This window comes from Sorghum bicolor, chromosome 5 (assembly GCF_000003195.3).
Source record: "Sorghum bicolor cultivar BTx623 chromosome 5, Sorghum_bicolor_NCBIv3, whole genome shotgun sequence".
Taxonomy (NCBI): domain Eukaryota; kingdom Viridiplantae; phylum Streptophyta; class Magnoliopsida; order Poales; family Poaceae; genus Sorghum; species Sorghum bicolor.
Window position 1 is genome coordinate 13,364,400 of NC_012874.2, and position 22,740 is coordinate 13,387,139.

At 40.6% G+C, this 22,740-nt stretch overlaps 3 protein-coding genes and 1 long non-coding RNA gene across 6 annotated transcripts in view; 2 read left to right on the plus strand and 2 right to left on the minus strand.

Moving 5' to 3' along the window:
- LOC8071557 (PHD finger protein At1g33420) lies at positions 3,057 to 7,547 on the plus strand. 2 transcript variants are annotated; one of them, XM_021461619.1, is made up of 5 exons: positions 3,057 to 4,365; positions 4,705 to 4,825; positions 5,023 to 5,238; positions 5,915 to 6,520; positions 6,628 to 7,547. In XM_021461619.1, exons 1-5 carry the CDS (start codon positions 4,062 to 4,064, stop codon positions 7,451 to 7,453), a joined length of 2,073 nt encoding a protein of 690 aa, XP_021317294.1. In that variant the 5' UTR covers positions 3,057 to 4,061; the 3' UTR covers positions 7,454 to 7,547. The 2 variants fall into 2 exon arrangements, with proteins under 2 accessions (XP_021317294.1, XP_021317295.1); XM_021461620.1 differs by having other exon boundaries at positions 4,290 to 4,365; positions 4,611 to 4,825.
- LOC110435697 lies at positions 4,511 to 11,620 on the minus strand. 2 transcript variants are annotated; one of them, XR_002453539.1, is made up of 6 exons: positions 11,183 to 11,293; positions 10,966 to 11,045; positions 8,128 to 8,264; positions 7,582 to 7,780; positions 4,683 to 5,217; positions 4,511 to 4,604 (listed from the first exon to the last, which is right to left on the minus strand). It is a non-coding gene; the product is annotated as an uncharacterized LOC110435697 (long non-coding RNA). The 2 variants fall into 2 exon arrangements; XR_002453538.1 differs by lacking the exons at positions 10,966 to 11,045; positions 11,183 to 11,293 and adding an exon at positions 11,334 to 11,620.
- LOC8057177 (phosphoribosylamine--glycine ligase) lies at positions 15,460 to 20,496 on the plus strand. The gene is made up of 5 exons (XM_002449262.2): positions 15,460 to 15,660; positions 15,807 to 16,235; positions 16,365 to 16,738; positions 17,247 to 17,777; positions 19,816 to 20,496. The coding sequence occupies exons 2-5, from the start codon at positions 15,980 to 15,982 to the stop codon at positions 20,230 to 20,232; spliced, it is 1,578 nt and encodes a 525-aa protein (XP_002449307.1). The 5' UTR covers positions 15,460 to 15,660; positions 15,807 to 15,979; the 3' UTR covers positions 20,233 to 20,496.
- LOC8071559 (leucine-rich repeat receptor-like serine/threonine-protein kinase BAM1) overlaps positions 21,534 to 22,740 on the minus strand; it is a 7,157-nt gene continuing 5,950 nt past the window's right edge. The window contains exon 2 of the mRNA XM_002450543.2: positions 21,534 to 22,435. Coding sequence (XP_002450588.1) covers positions 21,933 to 22,435 — 503 coding nt within the window. The 3' untranslated portion in view covers positions 21,534 to 21,932. The remainder of the gene's footprint in view (positions 22,436 to 22,740) is intronic.

Genomic DNA, 22,740 nt, shown 5'->3' on the forward strand with positions numbered 1-22,740 from the left:
AGATGCATCTAGTGTTTAATTAAACTACTAGGGCGTAAACTGTACATGAACCCTAGATGACCATTTAGACATGTTTAGGCGAACATTGTCCTGAGGAGATCCGCAAGATTCCAGAGGAGAGGGCAAATGTCTAAGATGTTGCGGATCAAGAGTATTAGCATGCTTTAAGGTGGATCAACTGGGAGTTTTAAGAATTAATGTTAAAGATGTCAATTTTGATCCTTTTCCTGCTACATCTTCATATGAGGTAAAAATTGATCAACTTTCCCATAGATTCATATGACACATGATGAATGTGTTGATATTCTTGCTGCACTTAGACTAGTTAAAAATTATGGATGTCCATAAAAGGGAGGGGAAAATCTGAAATTTAGCACTACATTGTCGTATTATTGACAAGTTTTACAATGGGATCAAATATTTTTGTACTTTGCAAAGGACGCAAATAAAAATCTTTCAAGGTTCGTATTTTAATTCGATGATACAGACTTAGGGCCTGTTTCCCAGGAATTCAGTTTCAGCTCTAAAATTTAATGAAACAATCCAGATCCATCAAAATACAGGTCTACTAAATTGGTGGATCTAGAGGCTACCAAAATAGTGAAGCTACTTAGGAAGTGCTCCACCAACTCAAATCAGGTAGAGTTAAGAGAAATTACCCACCGCTACCCTTGGTTAGATAAAAAAAATGGTTCATTGTAAATCTTTTCTTCCTTTTCTCGTTGCCAACTCAAGCCGCCCAAATGGGACCTCCGCCGCACGCCATTCCTTCGTCGTTTGTCGCGAGCACCGATGCTGAGGGTTGCCACACGAGGTCACGACGTTCGGCCCTGCCCTGATGAACTCTGGCTGCGAGCACTGCCCGACATCGGCCTCGACATGGCAAACTCGTGGATCTGGCCTCGACGCTTTGGCCTCACACTGGCCCGGCCGCCGGAGAGCCTGGCCACGCGAGTCATGCCGCTCCTCGGCCACGTCTGCCCGCGAGCTCCGGCGAGGCCACGCCCCGTGGCCTGCACGCGTCAGCCCCATGTGCTCCGCGTCTGTCCTCCGTGGCCGCACCCAACAAGGAAGCCCGCGCCTTCATCCTCCGCCATGGTAGATCCAGATGTGCTGTGCTCGATATATAGGAAGAGAATGAAGGAAGAAGAGCTAACACGTGCGCCCAAGTTGCTAGTAAGATAGAGAGATTACTAGAGCCCACAAGGGCAATTCTGGCCATTCTAACAAAATGATCCGTAGCTGCTAAATTTGTCAAACACTTTCGTAGTAGGGCCTTGTTTAGATGCGAAAAGATTTTGGATTTCGCTACTGTAGTATTTTTGTTTGTTTGTGGCAAACATTGTCTAATTATTGACTAACTAGGATCAAAAGATTCGTCTTGCGATTTACAGATAAACTGTGTAATTAGTTTTTATTTTCGTCTATATTTAATACTTCATGCATGTGCCGAAAGATTCGATGTGACAGAAAATCTTGAAAACTTTTTGGTTTTCGGGGTGAACTAAACAAGGCCTAGATCCTCGATATATGGATCTGAATCCATGGTGAATCTATTCATTTTTTTAGTAGTGAATCTCCGCCAATCATGCCTTTAATCAGATTATCCTGTTATTGTCAACAGTATATTACAGAATGTTATGGTCATCATAGAATAAATTATATATAGTTTAAAAATTTTATAGGAGGATGAAACATAGCATTCTCATTCTTGTTTCTCATGAACGTTTGAAAGTTTATTTTTCATGATTTTCCTAGTCTAATGCACTAGCATGTTTGTTACTCCATTCATCCTAAATTATAAAATGTTTGACTTTTTTGACCCAAAGTTAGACCACTCTTCTTATATTCAAAGAATTTGTGGAAATATAGTCAAATTTAACTCATTCTTAAAGAACTTTTATTAATAAACTAAGCCATGATAAAAAAAATAGTATTTTGCATAAATCTTTTGAATAAGACGAGAGGTCAAACTTGATGTTAAAAAAGTCAAACATCTTATAATTTGACATGAATTGAGTAATTAGATATAAAAAAAATCAAAATACTATGAACATACATGTACCTTTCCTATTAAGGCTAATGCAGCTTAGTATGAAACTTATAGGTTAAGTAAAATTAAAAAAACAGGAAGATACTCGTGTCGACAAGACAAAGCTAGCATCTTACATCAGCCCAAAAGAAAAACTCATTATCCGTCTTGTGAAAAAGCCAAAACAAGTCTAACTATCATTAATGGGCCAAATCCACCTACTCATATAGTAGGAAAAAAAGGAAAAATCCATATTAACTTCCACAACTTTTGTAAAAGTTTGTTTTTTGCTCCCTAAACTTTATAAAACTGGGCAAAATACCTCACTTAACTTTTAAAACCATTCATCGCACCTCCCTAGCCCTCTTATAAGCAGTTTTGAAGGTGATTTTTTTATTTATTTCGGCTAAATCTTTAAAAAACCATAGTAAATCAAAAAAAAAACCATAAAATGAATAATTTTGTTGGACTCCACATGAGTAGATCTACATAGTGAATATATAATACAATATCATTTAGCACAAATTTTTTGATGTGGCTTTTAGATCTATGCTTTTTTTAATTAAATAAAATAATTTATAGCTATAGTTTGTATGGTTCAATTGTGGTGAATTTTTTATGGTGGGCTAGTTATTGTATGCTTAAACTGCAGTAAAAATTTCATATTCATTGGATCATGTATAACTTAGTTATAAATTTTACTAGGTGGATTCACCGTGCGTTGTTGTGGGATTTTTTTAAAAAATAAATCGTTATATACATAGTATTACTGTTTGGTATCGAGTATATTGTGTATACATATATATAAATTTAACTTACATGTTATTTTATTGTATTAGATTTGGTAAGCAATCACTAAGCTAATAGAAGAAAAATAATGAAATATTTGATTATATTACAGAGGAATAGATGGTAAAACAAATAGCATATATAGATGAATTGATGTTAATAGATTAAATATTTAAAGTATTACAGATGATATAGATGACATGGATATTTTTTTTGTAATTAATATGAGATGGTATAGACTTAGTGGAGAATGATGTGGACACCTTGCATGAAGAGATATAACACTCAGTGGGTCACTTGGTGAGAAATGATGTGGACACCTTGCATAAAGAGAGAAACCATCTAGTGGGCTTTATCTTTATAAGAGTGTATGCTTTCAGTTTATGCTTGCCAAATATAAATAAATCTATAACTAAGCTATAAAAACTCAAGTTTTTTTAGGACCATGTATAACATAATGGATAATATTTTCTACAACTTCATTTTTTTTTATAAAAACTCAAGTTTTTGAAGAGCTATAAAAACCCGTAGAGTTTACCTCAACACCATATTTTTTTTCCTTTTTGCTAGGGTGGACTGTAGAGTTACATTCGGCAAAAAAAATGAAAAAAAAAAGAAAGAGAGTGACATGTGATAAGGCCTGGCCCGCCTCCCTCCACTCCTCCAGCCTCACGGCCCATGGGAGCCCAGGCCAGGCCCATCGAACACAATTTCTAATTTTATATCCCTCGACCACCCAACCAGCCACATGATTTTGCGACTTTCCCAAATTAACCCAAGCCACCTAGAACCTTCCCAAAAGCTTTCCATCTCACACCCTCCGCTCCCCTCCACTACTCGCTGACGTGTACGCGTACGACTCCTCCTCACTTCTGGGCCCACGCGGGTCACGCAGGGGCAGACTCGTCAATTCCTCGCCACGAACCGACTCCCACCCTCCCGGATATAAATTCACACGCCCCGCCCCCAATTCTCCCCTCCTGATCCAAATCCAAATCGCCCGAAATCCCGCCGCTCTCCCGCGCGAGATCCGTTCCCAGCCAAAAATTTCCCGCCCGCCGCCCGCCCAAATCCTTCCCGCCCGCGCCCCCTCTCCGGATTCAAACGGCCGCCGGGGGTCCGTCCTTTGAAACCCGATCGGATCTGACCCCTTCCCCCCACCGCACTCGGCACACCCGCGCTCTCCCCGCGCCGCGCCAAGGGAGGGGAAGCGACCGACCGGATCCCGTCGGCGTCGCTCATGGCGGTGATCACCGGGCGGCCGCCGAAGCGCGTGCGGGTGACGGCGGGGCCGCGCGCGCTGGACCTGCGGCCGTTCCCGGCCGCCGGCGAGCCGGTGCCGCCGCCACCACGCGGGGCGTTCCGCGACTGCGTGCGCGCGTTCCTGGCGCGGTCCGCGGAGCCCGCCGACGGCGCGTGGCGGGTGGCCTTCCGCGTCGGGGAAGGGGGCGGGGACGGGGCGGTCGTGGGGATGGAGGTGGTCGAGGAGGACGTGGCTAGGGCCGGGGCCGGGCGGATCTACTGCGAGCACTGCACCGTTGCCGGTGAGTGACCGTGTCCCGGACTCTGTCGTCCGCCGTGGCTGACAGCTGCTTATGCTGATCCGTCCTCTGTTTCTTGGCTGTGTAGGCGTTTAGTTCTCTTGTGAATCTGCTTCGTAGGGACATCTGATTTCACTAGATAAATTTAGTAGCCTTGACTCCGCAATTCCGCATACACATTGCTCTGCCTGCAGCCTGCTTCTGTGTGTTCGCCTGAACGTGTGTGCACATTTTTTTTGCTTCTACAGATTTCAATCAATAAGCAAATTCTATCAAACGCGATGGTGACTGTTATGGCTGGAGAATCTCAATATCATTACCTTTTGTCTTGCAACTTAATAGGCTGGAGCAGACACCCTGTTTGTGGGAGGAGGTACCATTTCATAATTCGGAATGAATATGACGTGCAAGACTACAAAACCTGCAAGCATTGTGGGTTTATGGCCCAGTTGTTTGAAACACGGTAAGCTAACCTATCCTGTAAAATCATCAATTGTTACTGTAGTGTAATACAAAATCAAACCCCTCAACAATAATAACCCAAATAGTGAAAAAGATAGTACTGCAACAAGCAATTGTTTGATTCAAGCAACTCGAGACACATGTATCCAGCAACGCAAGCCCCTACAAGAACTGATCATCTTCATCATTAATAATCAGGTGCCCGTCATGCAAAAATGGGATCTCCTATGATGATCCGGAAGATTGGGACTATAGGCAGCTGGATAATCCACGTCACTTGCTGCATGGCATTGTACATGATAATGGGTTTGGTCACCTTGTCCGGATAAATGGCAGAGAGGGTGGCTCTAGTCTTCTGACGGGGATTCAACTGATGGGTTTCTGGGATCGGCTCTGCAAATATCTTAGAGTCAGGTAAAGTCTAATGATTTCTTTTCCGCCCGACCATTTCGTTACACTAGTATTAACATGGACTCACATATGTAATATGTTGTGAAAAAAAACATGGACTCACATAACATGAAACAAATTTCATTTTGCTTCTCCAATTATTTTCAAGCTATGATGAAATGGATGGACAGTGGCAGAAAAAGAAGATCGTCTAGTGTGCTATGTTCTTGACATAAGCAACACAAATGTTGACCAAAATATTGTGGCATACATTGGTTGGACTTTGTGCTTGACATAACCAGAAATCGAACTATGACATAAAAAAATGATTCTTGGCTGTGTGGCATTTAACTGAACTGAACAAAAAAAAGTATAATACAACCCAGCACATCTTACTTTGAAAGGTATAAGAACATCAGGAAAGTGCTGTTGTTAAGATATAAATAATAAGAGTTGTGGACACTAGAAAATAATCTTGGATACATTTTCAAGATGACCACTTTAGTAGTTCCACTGAACTATGGGAACAGAACAGAACCTAGTTTGCAACATGCTGCACATCTGACTAGAACACAAAGCTATTTACAATGCAAATTGTAATTTGTAAAGTCAATTTTACCTGTACTGGATTTCACTTTTCTAGTTAAGTGCAGAATAATCTCTAGGAACTACACAACTGACATGTAAAGCTTAATTGCAGAAAGGTCTCGCTGATGGATGTCTCTAAGAAGTATGGAACTGATTACCGGATCTTACATGCCATCACCACTGGTTATTCTTGGTATGGCCAATGGGGATTCAAACTCAACAAAGGGAGCTTTGGAATCACATCAAAAGAATACTTAAAAGCTGTAGACAACCTTTCCTCAACTCCATTATCACACTTCTTCCCCCACTCCCGATATCCTCGAAACCAGCTACAAGATACCATTTCATTCTACCAATCTCTTTCAAAGCACCCTCTCACCACAATTCGTGAACTGTTCCTCTATGTGCTGGGCCTTGCCACTAGCAAGGGTATAAATATGCACTATGGATCAATGCATAAGGAGCATTCACATACCCATATGCAAGAGACATGGTCTGATGAGGAAATAAAACGTGCAACAGAAATTGCTATAAAAGTTCTTCGCGCTGTTGAAAAAACAAGGTGGGTGGCCATGCGAACCCTAAAGGCAGCCATGTGCCATCCAATTGGTTCACCGCAGCTAGTTGACTACTGCCTCAAGACCCTTGGTACCAGAACAATTGATGGAATGATGGTTGCCGTCAGATGCAACAGTGAGACAAACACCCTCGAGTACAGGTTGGTGATTAGTATACCTGTTATATTATATTAGTTTATTACTAGCATTGATGATTTATCCTAGTTCTCGTTTCAACATAAAAAATCTAAATAATCCTTTACTGCAGGCTTACAGATGAACCCATCATCCTGCCGAATGTATCCATGCCAACTCAAGACCATCTTCACCGTGACATAAAGTTCTTGCATGATGCTCTACTCTACCCACATACAATGCATCCATACAAACCGGAAAACTGTTATGAGCAAGCCAAGAGGTCTGCCATGATACTTTTGGACTGCAAACAATTCACGAAGCATTATGACCTGGAACAGGAGTTCTTGCCTCAAAACCCATCCATGTTGCACATGTGGTGCCAAGTAGAGCTGTTAGACCAGGTTGGTGATCCACCTTGCATCCCACCAGAGCTCCTAACTCTTCCACAGACAGCAACTGTGGCTGATCTAAAGGTGGAGGTGACCAGAACGTTCCATGACATCTATCTGATGTTACAGTCTTTTGTAGCCAATCAGCTTCTTGACTGTGGAACTGCAAGTGAGTCAACTCAGCTCAAACTCTTGTTTGGAGCAAATGGAACTGTTCGCGTCCAAGGCAGATGTGCTGGTGGTGAACGCAGGGTTGGAATTTACCGGATGGAGAGAGGTGTGGATAAATGGACGGTCAATTGCTCTTGTGGAGCTAAGGATGATGATGGTGAGAGGATGCTGTCTTGTGACTCTTGCCATGTGTGGCAGCACACTAGGTGTGCTGGGATTAGTGATTTTGATCAGGTGCCAAAGAGATATGTATGTAACTCTTGTAAATTACTCCACAAGCATAAGAGCAGTGGGCCCAGGCCAGTTTATAATAGTGGCCCAAGCAAAAGATGCAAGATTGGCACAGGAGCCTTTAGCCATGTAGGTGGGGGATTTTTGAGGCCTCACATTGGTTGACATGTAAATATCAATAAAATAACAGCGAGTTTATATGACATGCCAGTTTGTGGATGTTAACTTTTTGATATAACTAATAAATTGTCTCAACTTATATATGGTGTGTTGATGAATCTAAGGAAACTTACCCGCATGTAGTTCAGATACTTGTGCAGCCACCACTTGTATTTTGTTTCACTTTGTTGCAACTGTTGTAGTCTGTTGATGATTCTAAGGGTTACCCACATGTAGTTCAGGTACTTGTGCAGCCACCACTCTACCGCATGTAGTTCAGGTACTTTGCAGCCACCACTCTACCTTGTAGTATTATGTTTCACGTTGGTGCAACTGATACAACATCAAGATATAGTCAGTTCACTGCAACTGTCAGCACTAGATCCACCTCTGGTCATTTGGCAGAACTGAAGAAAAAACTGGTAAAAAATGTTGCCATGCAACCAACTGTTAATATCGCGAAGAAAATAGAACCATTGATGGCAGAACAAGAGGTTAAGACAAACTAGATAGGACACACGACAATGAATAAAGAACAATAAATAAAGAGCAGGATAAATAGAACTCCGTAACGCACCAATACTTCCTAAGGCATACATGATGGATAATGCCAAATTTCCATACCAAAACAGCAATGGAAGTACAGAGACATTTAACAGTTTTGTAACGACGCCCCTCACCTTTTGAGAACTGTGTTCTTTGCAATGCAAATGTTGAAGAATCCTTGACACACCTCTTTCTTGAATGTCCTTTTGCCGTTCAATGTTGGGCTATCATCAACATTCAGGTTCACCACAGGCTAGACCCTTTTGAGAACCTGCAGAGCTTCGAAGATCAGTTGCAAATACCTTTTTTCATGGAAATAATAATCTTCATGTGCTGGGTTATTTGGAAGGCAAGTAATGGTCTAATTTTCCGTCAGATAAACCCAAGCATTCAGTTGGCAGAGCAGTCTTTCAAGGATGAGCTGCTTCTTTTATTAAGAGCAAAGAGGAAATATTCCCCATGAATTAACCAATGGATTGCAAATCTTCACTAGCTTGGGCTCTTGCGGTGGTGTCACTGCTTTCTATTGTTTCTTTCTTTGTTTCCTAATTCTTCCCTCCTCTGTAACTCCTCTTGTAGTTCTCTAGTTTCCTAGCTTCCTCCCTGCTCTTTGTTTCTGGAGCCTTTGTTTTTCTTTAATAAATTTACTGTAGGGGTGTAAACCCCTCCAGCTTCCTCAAAATGATGCCACTCACCGCAAATGATGCTCAGAGTACTAAGCATTCTGGCCTTAGAGCGAGGCCAAACAAAGGCTTCTAACGACTTAACAAGCAACCATGCACACTCACAGCACTAAGAACGTACGAGGCCAAATACAACTCCATACTTCTACTATAGAGAGATTACATTCCCCCAACCAGCAACATTCATGGGTAACAGGCTGTCCAACTAAGGTGACCACAAATCCTCCTTAGCTGTTGGTGTTCACCTGCGACTCCTAAGTCCTAAGGCACTATCTAACGATAACAAAGTTTTGGGACAAAGAATGGTTTGAACAATCACTGAATTTGTAATGTAGGTTTGTGATTCAATAACTCATTTAAGAAATGGTCGTACTGGAAGCCAATTAACTATGTTGAAATCCAACTAAGCTCCAGTTACGAAAATAACACATCATGTGTAAATAAAACAAGACGAACATGTATAGCTTCAGTTTAAAGTAATTTTCACCCGGTCTAGGTTGGGAAGCAGTATGGTGAAGATGGCCCATGTATTAACTAACACAACAATGAAAACAGGAACACTTGATTTGAATCCAGAAAAACTTATCAGAAATTTAATTTGGTGACACATCACACTTTGTTTGTCTAACAGAAATAGACAATGTTAGGAAAATGATATGTTCTTTTCATCGGGTATCATATTAAAGGTCAAATGGCAAAGCAAGCTCTTAAAGCCCGCTCCATGTTTGTGTTTCTGGAAGAAATAAGCCACTACCCAAAAACTTAATTTGAAGAAACAAGGGCAAAAAAAAAAAACTCCAGAATTCTTAATTGTATCCATGCCATGCCAATCTCTACAGAGGTGGTTAGGCGCTTGGTCCAACAGATTCATTATGCTATACAAAAGTCAACTAGTATAACTAGTGTCATGCAGTTTACCCTCATCTCATTATGCATTAATCTGGAACAACTAATACATGTTTTTTACAATCTTATCCCTGTTTTACCGGTTTCATATGATCCCTACATCTTTTTCTGTTTCGTAAGGAATCTTAGACCATCCCTGCTTACTTTATCAAACCAAATGTATACTAAAAAAAAGTTGTAGCAGTAGGATATATCCTTCAAGATTTGTCATGCATTAAGTTTATTAGCAGTGCCCCTTTTGGATTGCAATGTAGATTTTATAAATTCCTAAATAGAATGTGCTCCTAAAAGGTGTAACTTGTTAGCTTAAAAACAAATATATGGAACTGAGACGGCTCCAAAACAAAAATACAGAGAACTGAAAAAACTTGGAGATCATTTGGATGCGAAAAATAGCATGGATAACATAAGCTGTGCTTGCAGTTCATCTTTAGATGGCAACTCTAAATATTTTGGAGATTTGAACCAGATATAAAAAAAAAAGGTCAAGAGCATAACTCAATCACTGAGATTCCTTTAGTTAAAAGCAATTAGAGCATAGAACAATCAGAGGAAAAGATCATGTATGACGTAACAAACCCTAGAACATTATTTCTCATAGAGGCCTAGGACCAAATAAACTCATAAATCCTAATTTTAAATTTCTAAAAAACCAAACTTTCACAAGCTGCCAAGCATGCATTTAGTGAAGTTGAAGGTTTGAAAACAATTAATAAAATCAGGGCAAGACCATAAGAACGAATAAGTAAGAAAAATATACTTCTCTATGAAACAGCTCATAAAACTTGAGCATTTGCAACGTGAAGTTTGTGTTGTTCCATATTACAGAGACATGGAAGATCTTATGAGTGCATTACAACTTCTAGGGAAACACACTTCACTTCAAATTCCCTAGAGCTAAACTCGATAGGTAAAGTGTGGAAGAAAACCATTTATGGCACATGTGTGACAATAGGAAACCACACATACTGAAGTCATCAGAAAACCATAAACTCACATTCATCCTACACCTTAAGAACTACTCCTTCCATACCAGGGAAAATGCAAATATATAGTTTCCTTTAAGTCAATCTTACTCAAATTTGACCAAATAAATCTACAAAAAGGTATTAAATTTATCTATTCTTTGTCATCTAATAATTATTATTGGATTCATCGAGGAATATATTTCTGTAGTATTCTTATTTATATTATAGTCATGAACATAAATATTGATGTTTGTTTTCTACTTTTGACAGTCCAAACCTAGAATTGCATCGTTATAGTCATGAACATAATTATTATTAGGGTTATACCTAGAACCTTTTGGTATATTTTATTAAGTACCAAAAACCTCAGCAGAGAAAACTAAAGCAGGGCATTAGAATTTCTGGAAGAGCGCACCACACACTGGAGCCTTCATCAAAACTCTTTCTCCCAAACCCATGACTCCAATCGATCATTGCAAGAGGTCCCAAATTGACCTACAAACCAACAATAGAACCCCAGGAAAGCATATATGTGCCCTAAATCAATCAATACACATCGAAATAGCACGAGCCCTGTCATCCAGAGCACGTGAGGATCAAAAATCACTTGAGGCACTAGTAAGCATACATACCATTAATTGAGATAATACTATGCGTCGCTCTTAAAAGAATCAGAGGGACAGAGGAGCACCAAAATCGACAACGACAGAAATTAAGCCCTTCAGTGGCAAAGAAAAAAAAAAGAATCAATATGGAAAGGGGGTAGTACTAGAAGATAATAACCTTTTTGGTTGGGTTCCTTTGCGGGCTCGCTCGCGCGCGGCTGCCGTCGGTAGGTCGAAGAGGCAACAGTGAGCGATCGAGCTCACGCGGCGGAGGAAGGGGAAGCCCCGCGCGCACGAGGATGTTCATCGCCCTCTCGATCGGTGGGTCTCCGCAGCTCGCGGCCGGATCGGAATCAGGGCGGTGCGCCAAGAATCGATCGTCCCGTCCGGACGGAAGTCACCCCCCCCGACCCCGCTCTGGCCCTCTCTGTTTTCTATTTTCCCACGTAAATCCGGTCCAATGCCCGTTTCGTCTACAAAAGCTCACACAAATGCATGTTACGAACTTTATTTAAAAATCCTTGTTTAGAGAACTTTTTATGTTTAACAAAATCACTTGTTTATATTATTTTATATTTCAAATAATTTTTCTATATCCTGACATTCTTGAAAGAGCAAGCTCTACTCTTTATCTTTGGAGAGAAAAAACTAGAAATAGTGGATGGAGATATTTGGAGATCCAAGGCTAAAGTGTTTTTTTTATCAAAATCTTTATTCATATCAATACAGAAGTTATAAAAAGATTCTTGTATTGGTCACTTGCTCTAAACCCAGTATGATAATTATTTTATTTTTCCATCCTTCATATTTATTTTGCTTATTATATATATATATATATATATATATATATATATGGTGTATTTGTGAGATGATACCTAGTGTTGTTCGTCGTTTATGTACTCTCGCCATTTCAACCTATAAGACATTTTAGTTTTTCTAAATTTATAGTTTTGTTAATGCACTTAAATACATGCTATGTCTAGATAAAAGTAATATATCTAGAAAAATCAAAACGTCTTATAATTTGAAAATATGAATTTGATGGAGTGTTTCACGATCAATTTTGAATTGTTCAAATAGTATACATGAAATATTTAATGGTGTATTTTGGATTGTTTATATAACTATATGATGTTTTTACGATGTATTTTTAATTGTTCATATGCTATGCATAAGGCATGTTATGGTTTGTTTTGGGTTGTGTAGCTAGTATATATTCATCGGATGTTCCATCATATATTAATCGATATCCATAAGATGTTTCATGTCCCATGATATACTATAATTTTACTTTTACTTCTTTATTTTTATCATTACTTTCCTTTTTATTCCATTTTTGTGTTTTTTTATTTTTCATTTTCTTTATCCTTTTGCCTTTTCTCCCGTTTATATTTTTATTTTCTACATATTTCATAGCACTCTTTGTTGTATCCATGATCTCATTTTTTTCAAATATTAGACACCAAAAAATTTTCCTGTGAAGGCTTGACATTACTTCTTGAATCTAGAATATTGCCTTGCTTAACAAAAAGAAAAATGTTCTATATATCCTTACAAGAAAAATATTCTTGAACAAAATCTTATCTAAATACATTCAAGTTAGGTTTGTTTTGAAAGATTTATTAAATTATTAGAATCAAAATTTAATTTACATGCTTGGTTTAGCAACAATGTTTTTTTTTTTTGAAAACTCAGTCTCTTTGCCAATTTTAAGGATTTGCTAGCTTAGTCTTCAAGATGCTCATATAAGTAGGTCTTATGTGCGTACATTCATAATAGAGGGGAGTGTTCATACGTTGTAATCGAAAAAAATATAGCTGATCCAACTAAGGGGGTGTTTGGCACTACTCTGCTCCCATTTTTCCAGCTCTGCTCCACGAACTCTATCATGGAGCAGCTCCATCGTGGAGTTTGTGGAGCACACAGTATTGTTTGGCACACAGCTCTGCTCCAGCTGCAGGACTGAGTTGTTATCATGCAAATAGTCTATTATACCCCTGATTGAAAATTACACTTGGTCGAACATATATGATTACTTGTACGCAATGAGAACAATATACGTATCAAAATACATAAATTGAGCATGCCACAATTATAATATAAATAATAGTTTGATAAATTATAAATGATCGAAAATTTCACAAAGACCATGATTATCCATGGGTAAGCACAACGACCATGAATCAAAATGTTCCAATAATTCTAGCCCCAAGCAAGAGAGAGAGCAGTGGCCAACTCATCACGGAATGCATCCATAGTAGGAGCATTTGGTTCTGTAGTAGACCTATTCGATGGCGCTACATATTTTCTATACCTTTCTGGAATTATTGGCACAAAATTTGGATCGCGATCAAACCGAGCAAAGTCCAAGTTGACACCATCATGGTCACGAATGAAGTTGTGAAGCACCATAGTAGCCACAACAATCATTTTTTGCTTGTACATTGGATACGGAGCCATCTTGTAGAGTATTTGCCATTTCATTTTGAGAAGTCCAAATGATCTCTCAATAACATTGCGGACAGAAGAATGAACACGATTGAACCTTTCCTTTGGAGTCTTCGGTTCCGTTCCTCTATGCCACTCTGGAGTATGATACCTCTCACCCTTATAAGGACAAAGATAGCCAGGACGATTAGGATATCCTGCATTGACAACATAATATTTGCCTACAAATTTTTGAGAATATCAGTTTACAATTGCAAGCATGTAAAGTGACCTGTGCCGCAAAAAACGTATTCATATCAATATTACCTTTGGGGGGATGTGGAAAAAAATTTTCATCGACTCTTTTTGCATTGTACAACACACTTGTATCATGCGTAGATCCTGGCTGACCCGTCGACACATAAGTGAATCTCATGTCAAAGTCACAAACTGCTAGAACATTTTGTGTAGGTATCCCAAATTTTCCAATATACCTCACTTGCTCTTCGGGAGACAAAGCAACTCAAATATGTGTGCCATCAAGAGCACCAATGCAATCTTTGAAGTGTGGAAATGCTCTTTTGTCATTTTTAATCCTCTCATGAACAGTTGGGAAGTTAGGCTCCTTTGGTCTAATAAAATCTTTAGCCATAGCCATCAAGCAATTGAGGACAGAGCCAAATTTTTTACTTATGGTTTCACCAGAGTGTTTGAACCGGTTTTGTACTCTTCTATTAGACTCATTTCCAGAACATGTGTACAAGAATATTGCAAGCATCTCATATGTGTTCATATGAAGTGATGGTTTCATATTGTATCGTTCAACCAGTAAGTCATGAAGGTCATAGAACATGGTCGTGCTCATTCGAAGCTGGGAATGACACTCACCAGGTATGCGAAGTGTCTCCATCAACCACCCCATACCACTTAGGTTTGATGTCCTAGGTGGGTTTTTGATAATATATGTATCCAGATATGTTTGAGCAATTTTAGCAGCACAAATGACAATATTGACAAATGCAATGGTCTCACAGTCAGAGTCATCACTATCACTGTCACTTGCATATAGTTGCATAGACGTACAAACAATCAGTTTTCATACACAATATAAAATCAGCATACACGCAGCAAGGAAAAAAAATTGTACCACACAAATATAGATAATGTCATATAGTGATATAGATAACATAGGGGCTAGCATACGGCCAAATAAATCCAAAGGGCTATCACAGAGCCAAATAAATAATCCTAAGGGTTTAACATAGAGCCAACTAAATAATCCAAATGATCTGCAGTCAACCAAATAAAATAATCCTAATTTCCGTACTTATCATTGTTGGCGAAGATGTGCTGCCCAAACACGTACTCGTCCGGAATATGGCCATTGCCTTGGTCCTTCGAGCCATCCATGGCGCCGATGCTGCAGCCCTAGGAGAGAAGCGAGATGGAGTAGAGCAGAAGGGCGGCGGCGGAGAGAAGTACGTACGGGCGGCGGCAGAGAGAGAGACGTAGGTATGGGAGTTGAAAGGTTAGGAGATGGGATGGTGATTAATTGGTGGCAAGGTGGGTAATTACATGAGAACTCCTCTTGGAAGTACAAAACTCCAAAAACTAGAGTACCCCTTGAGGTACTCCAGAAAAAACGTGGAGTTGGCCTCTAGCTCCACCTTTTTTGGAGAGCGGAGTTTTTGGAGCTGGACATGTTTGGCACTACGGAGCTGGAAAAATACGAGGTCCCAAACACCCCCTAAGTCTGACTATTTATTAGCAATACAGAAACACAAGAGAAGGAAGCGGGAAAAAAAAAGTGTCAGGCTGCCCGCCTCCTAGGTGATGGGCCGTCCTGGGCCTTTCCGCGCCCTTTGTTGGGCTGGATTACTGGGTCTCAGAATCGCTGAGGCAGTGAAGCCGCCTTGAACTTACGCTACCACCGCCGCGCCGCCGCCTTCCACCTGCCCGACCACCCGCCGCCGGCTCTCCTGCCTCACCAAACACCGACCCCATCGCCGTCACGGGGTCACCTGAGCTCCCTCTCGTTCCGCCTTAGTCAGGACGTTGGCCTGTTTCTTCTGTTCTTGGTGAGTAATCCTAGCTTAGCTTGCATAGATTCCCTTTGCTCTGACAGTTAGCTGTTACAGTAGCTCTCTTTTCTCAATCAAAACCAAATCGAGGATTATTGTGCTGCGTGGTGCCCTTCTAACTCGATCCAATCCATCCACCGCAGAGGCTTACTCAACTAGGTTCTTCTACAGCGGATCGACATTGGTTGCTACTACAGTACAGGAGTTGTTGCTTCAGCCGTTCAGCGCAATCAAGCTGCCGGGGCAGCTTGTTTTCCAGAATTATTGGCGGGATTGAGCTGAGCTCCCGCGCCCCCGCGCTGATCCCTCTCCTGCCATGGCGTGCGTTGCTTACAGTATCAGATACCCTCTCATGCTCGCTGCAAGGCACCGCGCTGATGTTCTGGCCAAAAATAGCTTGTGCATTGGCTTGAAGTCTTCGGTGTCTTACTCCGTAGCTCAGCAGTGGAGCAGCAATTGCTCTTCCGTTATGATGCGGCATGCCACATCCCATCGTCACTTGATTGTTAGGGCTTCAGCAAGGTGGCGCTCTAACTCGAAAGCTTCAGCAACCGAAGTGGGCGCTGCTTCTGGTATATAAGACACTGGATTATTGTTATTTTGTTATCTTCAACTCAGCAATCTGAAATGATGTGTGTTAATGTAAATGAAAACCCAAGAGCAAGCTGGTTTGACGCCTGTTTGTTGCCTTTTTTTCTCAGATGAGAGGATAACTGTATTGGTCATTGGTGGTGGAGGCCGGGAGCATGCTCTTTGTTATGCCTTGAACCGTTCCCCATCTTGCAGTGCAGTGCTATGTGCCCCTGGTAATGCCGGTATTGCTCAGTCTGGGGATGCAACTTGTATCGCAGATTTGGACATCTCCAGTAGTGCTGATGTTATCTCGTTCTGTCGTGAGAGGGGAGTGGGAATGGTTGTAGTGGGTCCTGAAGCCCCACTTGTTGCGGGTCTTGTGAATGACCTTGTCAAAGTTGGGATACCAACCTTTGGCCCTTCATCAGAGGCTGCAGCGTTAGAAGGATCAAAGGATTTCATGAAGAAGCTATGTGACAAGTACAATATCCCAACAGCCAAGGTACTTCCTATTACAATTTATGCTGGCTGTTAAGCTTAAGCCCTATAGGTTAGTCTTGGTCTGACAGTCTGACTACAGGATTTTGTTTACGAAAGATGGTTGCATATAGGTGGTTGTATCTGCAGGTTAAGAAATGAATCAAATATAACATTTTAGGTGCTGTCAATCTGTCATAGAGACACTTCCTTTGTTTTCAGACAATTGCTAGCCGACGCTCATGTCAAATAGTCACATACACAGATACAATATGAGTAATGAGCTTTTGTTTTCCATGGGCATCTCTGATTTTCTGGCTGAACTATATAAAAGAACCATTTGTAATTATATTTGAAATTGAAGTTACTGTGTTGCTCGGAAGTCGGAAAACAGAAAATGTAAAAAGTCAGTATACAAAAAAAAAAAGGAGGAAAACCCAGATCATTCATTTGTATGTATTGATAATTTCAGATGTCAAGCCATACAAACCTTGCTAGTCTGAGCACTTATGTTCTCTACTTCTCTCTTGTAGTATCGCACATTCATGGATGCTGTGGAAGCTAAACAATATGTCAAACATGAAGGAGCCCCTATTGTTGTTAAAGCTGATGGACTGGCCGCTGGAAAGGGTGTGGTTGTTGCGATGACTTTGGATGAGGCATTCGAAGCCATCGACTCTATGTTGGTTGAAGGCTCATTTGGTTCTGCTGGTTCACGGGTTATCATTGAAGAATTTCTAGAGGGTGAAGAAGCATCTTTCTTTGCATTAGTAGATGGTGAAAATGCTTTGCCTCTTGAATCAGCACAGGATCACAAAAGAGTTGGTGATGGTGATGTTGGCCCAAATACTGGCGGTATGGGTGCATACTCCCCTGCACCAATAGTGACAGATGAGCTCAAGCGCATAGTCATGGAAAGCATAATTGTCCCTACCGTTAAAGGCATGGCGGCTGAAGGGTGCAAGTTTGTTGGTGTATTATATGCTGGACTTATGATCGAGAAGAAATCTGGGTTGCCTAAGCTTATTGAGTACAATGTAAGATTTGGTGACCCAGAATGCCAGGTTAGTTTCCCATCTCTAAAATCTAGTATTTATTTTGGTATGTTTACAGGGCAAGAAGTTTCACAATATTAATTGTAAAAAATAAGATCAAATCAAAAAGTTCATATAGTTTAACTCCTGTATAGTGGAGTGTTGGAATGCATCCAGCAAGAATCTAGTACAGACAAAAAAAAGTGTCAAACTAAATATCTGCAGCCACAAAACAAGGATGTTAAAAGATCTCTGGCTGAATGGAAAAAAAAGAGAGAAAGAGATCATCTGCTTACAGGATCTTTCAGAATAAAATGATCTGATTGTTTAATAGACTTTCAATCTAACAGACCAATGCATTATAGTTTATATACATGTCTAAATTTGATTTTTGGTTTACATGATAACAATATCATCAAGGCATTTTCATTGGACAACAGAATGCAATGAATTTTGCATATCTTTCCAACAGAGTCTGTCCTTGTGGTGCACTTTTGTGCTGAGATTTGCTCTCTAGGTCTGCCTCCAGTAGTTCACTCTATTTTTTATTTTTTTTAACGAACGCTCACTTTATTTTCTTCCTGTGGAGAAGCCGAGTAGACTACAGTCCTGTCGTCTCTATGGGAATGGTCCATTTCTGTGTTACACAATAGCATAGTGGAGTTAGCCTAGGTGACAAGAGATATGATGTACAATCTAAAAAAGGAGATACGAGGTATAGCAAAAACAAAGATGGCAGAACCCAGTGAGTAATTGTGATGCATAACTTTTTTTTAGATCTGCATATCCAGGATTAATTTTCTAGCCATTATACTGTTCCATATTATTTGTTTAATCAGTATTAACAACCATAAAGTTTCTCTAATTCATGTAACTGTGGAAACTCCAATACTTTACTCTATCTGCTGCAAAAAGTTTCATCTTTGTTTTCATATATATCAATGATAATCTATTTGGTTTGGCCTGTTTAGATGGCCCTGAACCCAACAGTGGGACTGTGCTGTTGCCTGGTAGCTGCATCAGAAGGGCAGGGACAGATGAGATACTGGGAAATAGGAACTATGATACATGCTTAATGAGAGGAGATACTGTACATAGGGCAAGTTGACCCTTAAAGAATTGATTTCTGAAATTAAGGAAACAAACCAATATAATTTTCCTCTAAATAAGAACAAATCTTAGGGCTACTGGAACTGTAAACATGCGGGACTAAAAGTACTACCTATCAAAATTAAATCTAAAAGTATGTTAGAAAACAAGTATGACTGTTTTTTTGTATAGGAGTTGCTGTTTATGTAAGTACATAGGAACTCAATTGCTGGCCAGTATGATTGTTTTTTTGTATCAGGAGTACCTGTTTACCTAAGGCCAGTCTCAATGTATGTTTCATAGAGTGTTATGCACATTAAATAAGGTGTCACATAAGCAAAATTGCTGACTTGGCAGGGACATTAAATGAAGGAGTTTTATCAGATGAGAGAGGAGTTTCATCCCCATGAAACTCATATGGCTCGGTTAGTTTATAGTCTTGATAACTGTGTCATGAAACTATGCATTGAGACTGGCCTAAGTACTCCATCCATCCCAAATTATAAGTCATTTCCAAAAATCTTGGAGAGTCAAAGTACCTCAAGTTTGACCAAATTTATATGATAAAATAATAACATTTATGATACCAACTAAGTATCATTAGATTTTTCGTTAATTATATTTTCATAGTATATCTATTTGATCTCATAAATCTTTATAATTCTTTCTATAATTTTGGTCAAACTTGAGATGTTTTGATTCTCCAAGATTCTTGGAATGCCTTATAAATTGGGATGGAGGGAGTACATAGGAAGTTAGGAACTCAATTGCAGGCCAGCATCACTTCAGATTGCTATTGTTGTAACCAAAAATGCTAATGCATTGCTACATTGTAATTATATGTTCAATGATCTTTATAAAATTTCCTTTGCTGCAACTTCGTTGTGCTTCTCAATACATCTCAGAATTATGTACCTGACCTTTGAAATATTATTTCCATTATCCTTTTCTCTACTAATTTATATTCCTGTCGTTATAGGTTTTGATGATGCGATTAGAATCTGATTTGGCGCAAGTTCTGTTATCCGCTTGCCGGGGAGGATTAAGCAATGTTTCACTAACCTGGTCACCTGAAATGGCAATGGTGGTTGTAATGGCAAGCCAGGGATACCCTGGCTCTTATAAGAAGGGGACTGTAATAAAAAACCTAGACAAGGCTGAGCAGGTCTCTCCATTTGTCAAGATATTCCATGCTGGGACAGCACTAGACGAAGATGGCAATCTTGTCGCCGTTGGAGGCCGAGTTCTTGGTGTCACTGCCAAGGGCAAGGACATCGAAGAAGCAAGGGCAAGAGCATATGATGCGGTAGATGCTGTTGATTGGCCAGAAGGGTTCTTCAGGCGTGACATTGGTTGGCGAGCACTGAGGCACAAGCAAGTGGCTAACTGCCTATGACTATGGGGTTTTCACAGAGAACCACAACTAAGGTGATCTTGTAGTGTTATAAGGAATAAAAAAGGGAAACGTGTAACCTTCACTGTTTTTGGTTGTGGAAAGACAATGTATTGCTGGTCAAACAGCAGCATGTTCAAATTTTAACACCTGCTGGTTTCAGTATATGTAGATGTTTTGTGTTCACAGAGTGAAAACGTGCTGAATTCTGACCAATTGTGTCTTCAATTTTCAGACAAGTGGATCTTCTCCCAAATAATTGTGACATCTCCTACATGTTTATGCTTAGTTACTATCCATTAAAATGCTAATGATACTTTTGCTTTTCATATTATGTACTACTATACTCGTTGGACCAGCTGTATCATCAGAAAGTACAGAACAGAGATGCACACAGCGCTACAACAAGAATATTACTAACAAGGACCAACTACAGCAGCATTTAGCTAAGTGGCCAATACAAACAATTGATACGAAATCCCGATTGCTGCAGCTCTATCGGAAAAAATACCCAAATCCCCTAGATTGGTTTATGGTGCAGCGGCTTTCCCGGTGACCGTGCTATCAGAGGTAATCTGAATATTCTCTCTTCGTTTTCATTGCTACATGTGCTTTTGCCATGTCAAGTGACAGTTTTAAATTGGCACTCTTTTCGATTATAGCTTCTTCGAAATCCATCATCCTGTCAATCCTGTTGGGTGAAATGACTAACAAAAGTACAAGGTGTTCCAGTAAGCATCTCTATCTCGTGCGTCTTCCCTCCCTTATAAAACTTGCAGCTTCTGTCTCTCCTTTAACTTTCATGATTAAAGCTACACATATAAGCTCGACGGTCGAACCGGTTTTCTGGTGTGAATTCTGGAGCTGCATGCTGACACTGCAAGTCCTGAACCATGCTGTTGCTGTCCATATACTACATTATACTGATATCATCATCTGTTGATGAATGAACCTCTGAATTTTGTCTCAGTGGTTCAGTCTATCTCTGCTTCCATAAAAGTTGTGCGATTCAGTTGTCTGTCTAGCTTGTGTGCTTTAAACGTCGTTGGGAAGTGAGATGTTTTCAAAGACTGTCAAGTACTAGCGCTCTTTTCTCGCACTTCTCTTTCATGCTTTGCTTTCCCTGAAACCAAAGCTCCAGTCAAGAATCTTCCAACAGATGATCACACCACACCTGTTGGCTGTTGCTGACAAAAAAATGGCTCAAATAATACAAAAAGCCATGAACAAGTACCGGGAGTACTCATTAGACATAAACAAGGATTAGTGTAAAGGTGAGGAGAGAGCTAGTAGTAGAGTTGTCGTAGTAGTGGACAATGGATGGTGGCTAAAGATTACCCAGGAGATTACAAAGTTGCAAAGCTATGATGATGGAAGGGATGCTATTGTTGCATGCATCGGACAGCACAAACCCCTACTAGCTAGGCGATGATAGCATATGATCAGACCCTATACACCTTTGAATTGCTAGATAGTAATGAACCAAAAAGAAAAGAAAAGAATTTGGAGGAAAAAAAAAGAGAGAAGAAAGATACAAAAAAAGAAAAATATATAATAAAGTTACATGTTGTTATTGCTCCCCAGCTCTTGTCACACCATCCCCAATGTCGGCCGACCTACATGCTGTAACTTTAGTCCTGCACGATGATGATGATGAGTCTCTTGTGTCTTGTAACAATGGCAGCAAACACAGGTGCCGTACGTCAGGCCAGCAGGTCCGGGAACAGCTTGTAGCAGCTGTTGGCCGGAGGCGGCAGCTCCTTCCCACCGCCGTCGTCAGGGCTGAAGCTCCTCTCCTCCCCGCCCACCGGCGCCGGCGCCGCCGAGGAGGACGTGGAGGTGGTGGACGGCGACGTCTGCGCCGACGCCGACGACGCGTGGCGCGGGAACTCGTCGGCGAGCATCTGCACCACCTCCCGCATGGTGGGGCGCTCCACGCTGTTGTCCTGCACGCAGAGCATGGCGACGAAGAAGAGGTGCGCCACCTCGTCGGCCGGCGCCCCGCCGCCGACGACGAGGCGGCGGTCCAGGATCCCCGGCACGGCCTCCCGTCGTCCCGCCGTGACCCGCTTCGCCCACTGCACGATGTCGACGCCTTCCCCGAAGTCCGGGCCCACGGGGCGCCGCCCCGTGATGAGCTCCAGCAGCACCACCCCGTAGCTGTACACGTCGCTCTTCTCGTCCACCCGCAGCGTGTACGCGTACTCTGAAAATTGTACGTAAAAAGGAGCTTGCACGATTAGTTTAATTAGGTACTATATATATATATATATATATATATATATATATATATATATATATATATATATATATATATATATATATATATATATATATATATATATATATATATATATATATATATATATATATATATATATATATATACATGTGTGTATATATATACACGCGTGCTTGTTTACACACACGTGCGCGTATATATATATGCGAAGAACTGTCTACGGCTCCTGGTCTCTGTGCCTATAGGTCTATATGCATATATAGCGCGAC